Source organism: Trichechus manatus, unplaced genomic scaffold (assembly GCF_000243295.1).
Source record: "Trichechus manatus latirostris isolate Lorelei unplaced genomic scaffold, TriManLat1.0 scaffold00008, whole genome shotgun sequence".
Classification (NCBI taxonomy): domain Eukaryota; kingdom Metazoa; phylum Chordata; class Mammalia; order Sirenia; family Trichechidae; genus Trichechus; species Trichechus manatus.
In genome coordinates, this window is record NW_004443944.1 from 4,959,471 (window position 1) to 4,963,069 (window position 3,599).

The following is a 3,599-nucleotide window of genomic DNA, read 5'->3' on the forward strand; positions in this document are numbered from 1 at the left end:
GCAGTTCAAATCCACCAGGCACTCCTTGGAAACTCTATGGGACAGTTCTACTCTGTCCTGTCAGGTTGCTGTGAGTTGGTCTGTGCTGAGGAAGCAGGGCCTGACCTTTGCCTCTCAGACCTCTCTGCTCTCACAAGAGCTGCGCGATCCAGCCAGTTTCTCAGCCCCACTTGGATCCACAGTTAGTTACCTCAGTGCCTCCGGGGCACGTGTGTCAGGCGAGAAGACACGGAGGCAGCCGTTTTGATTTTTGAGTGCCATGGTGGTGCCCTCAGAGGTCTGAAAGCCTAGATGCATGCTTAGGAGTTGGGGTAAGCTGCGTGAAGGCATTGGAGGCCCCTGTAGCAAAGGCCGGGTGCCTGCTTAGGAGCGGGAATGAGCCACGTGAAGGCATCAGAGGCCCCTCCCCAGCAAAGGCCAGGAGACTTCCGTAGAACCAAATGCCTAGGCCCTTTGCTTGCAAAACAAAAACCCATTGCTGTTGAGTCCATTCTGACTCACGGCGACCCTATAGGACAGAGTAGAACTGCCCCATAGGGTTTCCAAGGAGTGGATGGTGGACTTGAACTGCTGGTTAGCAGCCTTCTGGTTAGCAGACGAGCTCTTAACCACTGCGCCACCAGGGCTCCCTTACAAAGCAAAGGAGGCTGTTTTCTGGCCTGCTGACTAGGTCAGCCATGCACAAGGACCAGGAGGGAGGGAGAAACTCTGAAGTTATGAAACCAAGTCCTGAGGTCCCACTTCTGCTTTTCGTTCCCCATTTGACTACACTGGGTTTTGTTAGCAGGAAGCCTCTTCAAGCATCTTTGGAAGTCAGAAATGTGGACTAGTGATTTCTGTGCAAGCAGAATTTTCCTTTCTGGGTATTTTCTGAAAGGATCTCACCTTCCTTCTCTGTGAAGGGTAAACATCTGTCCAGAAACAGGGGGCCTTTGGGATCAGGGTTCAGAAAGCCAGGCCAGCCATAATTGTTGGGGGACAGTGACCTCCTCCCCAGATTTGGGAGAATCCGTACCCATTCCTGGGGAGGTCTGGGCCCTCATGTGGTTCAGGGCAGGTGGTGGTGGGGTCCCAAGAATCCAGGGCTGGGGGGTGCCCTCCGGGTCCTGCACACCCCGCCCCCTCCCCGGCAGGGCACCAAGAAAGTGAATCCCGTTTGACATTGATGGCCTCAGTCACCAAGCCACGGTGGCCAGAAGTAGCGTTTACTTTGGGGATCAGGTCTGGGGTCTGGTTCCAAGGCCTCCGTGCACGCCCCAAGTTCGGGCGCCCGGGCCGCGTCTACACGGCCCAGGGCGCAGAGCAGGGTGCAGGGCGGGGCGGGGCCGGGGTCACCGGGGCCAGGGCTCCTCCGGGCGGCCCCGCCCCGGGGGAGTGTCCCAGGCGCGGCTGCCGCCTTAAGGGCCGGTGGCGTTGGGCCCGGGTGGGAGCTGACCCGGCGCGGGATCTGAGCGCAAGCCGGAGCGGGATCTAGAGCAGAACCCAGGGCGGGGCCCGGAGCACGACCCGGAGCGGGGCCTGGAGCAGCGCAGCATGGCGTCGTGCGGAGCGCAGCGGCGGGTGCTGCTGCTGCTGCTCGTGCTGCTGGCGGGCGCGGCGCGGGCCGGCCTCTACTTCCGTCCCGGCCACAGCTGCTACCACGCCCGGCGCGGGGACCCGCTGGCTGCGCAGGGCCGCAGGTCAGGGGGGCGGGCGCGGGACGGCGGTGGCCCCTCCTCGGGCTTAGGGACCCAGACCCTGCCCTGTGACCTTGGGGTCAATCCACCCCTCGTTGGGGTGGGGGGTCACCTGGCGTTTGCGGGGCTGGACAGGCCCCGACTGTTCCAAAAGCCCGGCCAGGGCCCAGGCCTCTGGGGCTCCCACCTGCCTGGTGTCTGGGGCTTGTCCCCAGCCCTGTCACTGTGGAGGGTTTACCCCCAGCTCCCTCATTTTGGGGGTCTTACCCCTAGCTCCCTCATTTTGAGGGTTTTGCCTCCAGCTCCCTCACTGGGGACACCCTGCCTCCTTCCCATTCTTAGTGCCTTGGGCCCCTGGTGGGTGATGGCACATTTTGGAGAAGGGGGAGCGCCAGGGAGGGCCCCTGCATCTGTGGTCCTCTGGGGGTGCCCAGTGGCCCCAGCGCTGATTTTGTTGGCGGTGGTGTCTTTCCAGAACCTACCCCCGGCCTCATGAGTATCTGTCCCCGTCAGACCTGCCCCAGAGCTGGGACTGGCGCAACGTGAAGGGCGTCAACTATGCCAGCATCACCAGGAACCAGCACATCCCCCAGTACTGTGGCTCCTGCTGGGCCCATGGCAGCACCAGCGCCATGGCAGGTAGGAGCCCAAGGGCTGCTGGGCGATGGTACCAAGGCCGGCCAGCGGCCTGCACCAGCATGGTGGCCGGCCAGCAGCCCGCATCAGCAAGGTGTCCGGCAGTGGCCCAGGGGCCAGGCGCCTGGAGCCCCAGGCCAGGGTGTGCCCGAGCTCTGGCCTAGGGAGCCGGCCTTGCACTCCTGCCCCCACCACCTCCACTTTCTGAGAGGCAGAGGGCCTGCAGGGACACAGCTGGGTTGTGGGGAGGTCTCCATGGGCGGGGTGGGTGGTAGGCAGGACCAGGACGAAGTCTAGAGAGAAACAGCTCCTACGTGCCCTCTCCCCCAAAGCTGTGATTGATCCCAGCCACTTTGGACTGAAGCAGAAATGCCCAGTCACCCAGCCCCCTGCTGCATTTCGGGGCAGGGAAGTGAAACTCTCTCCAGCAGCAGAAGGTGGAGTTAGGGTTAGCCGGCTGCAGCCTGGTTTTACCCTCTCCCAGCCCCACCCACACATTAGTCTTTCCAATCTGAAACTTAGCCCTGGTGGCGCAGTGGGTTAAGAGCCTGGCTGCTAACCGAAAGACTGGAGGTTCAAACACCAGACACCCCTCGGGAGAAAGATGCGGCAGTCAGCTTGATGCGGCAGTCAGCTCCTGTCAAGATTTACAGCCTTGGAAACCCTTTGGGGGCAGTTCTGCTCTGTCCTGTAGCGTCGCTATGAGTTGGAATTGACTTGACAGCACTGGGTTTGGTTTCAGGTTGAATCTGAACCTCAGCTTCTGGCCACAGCAGGTCAGGGTGCCCACCACAAGGGGGTCCGGGGGAAGCAGAGGCCCACCACTCAAGGAGCAGCCTGCCTGCGGCGCCCAGCCTCAGGAGAGAGGATGTTTCCATTCCTTCTGTAAAAGCAGAGGTTTTCAAACCAACCTGGGGCCTTGGTCGTCAGCCCAGGCCTGGGCCAGTGGCTGAACCCTGTGATTGGGGTTCCCCACTGTTGGGGACTCTCCCTGGCCAGGATCCTTCCCAGGCAGGCCTGTTGTAGAGGTGGCCTTGTGTTAGCGGCATCGGTAACAAGTGTGACCGCGGCCCGTTGCCCAGACATGGTGACAAGCCCTTGTATGTGTATCATCTTACTGAAGCCTTCCGGCTGCCCTGGTGGCCCCCAATTTGCAGATGAGGAAACTGAGGCTCCTTGATGGAGGTCAAGGGACTTGGCCACGCTGTCAGAGATAGCGGGAGTAGAGCCGGGCTTTTGGCCAGGACCTTGTGGGTTCTTCCGTTAGGACCAGGGATTTCTGCTCTG

General features: G+C 61.4%; 1 protein-coding gene across 1 annotated transcript in view; it reads left to right on the forward strand.

Moving 5' to 3' along the window:
* Positions 1 to 1,395: 1,395 nt before the first annotated feature.
* The window catches only part of CTSZ (cathepsin Z), a 9,367-nt gene continuing 7,163 nt past the window's right edge, over positions 1,396 to 3,599 (forward strand). Inside the window, exons 1-2 of the mRNA XM_004370202.2 lie at positions 1,396 to 1,679; positions 2,152 to 2,315. Coding sequence (XP_004370259.1) covers positions 1,534 to 1,679; positions 2,152 to 2,315 — 310 coding nt within the window. The 5' untranslated portion in view covers positions 1,396 to 1,533. The remainder of the gene's footprint in view (positions 1,680 to 2,151; positions 2,316 to 3,599) is intronic.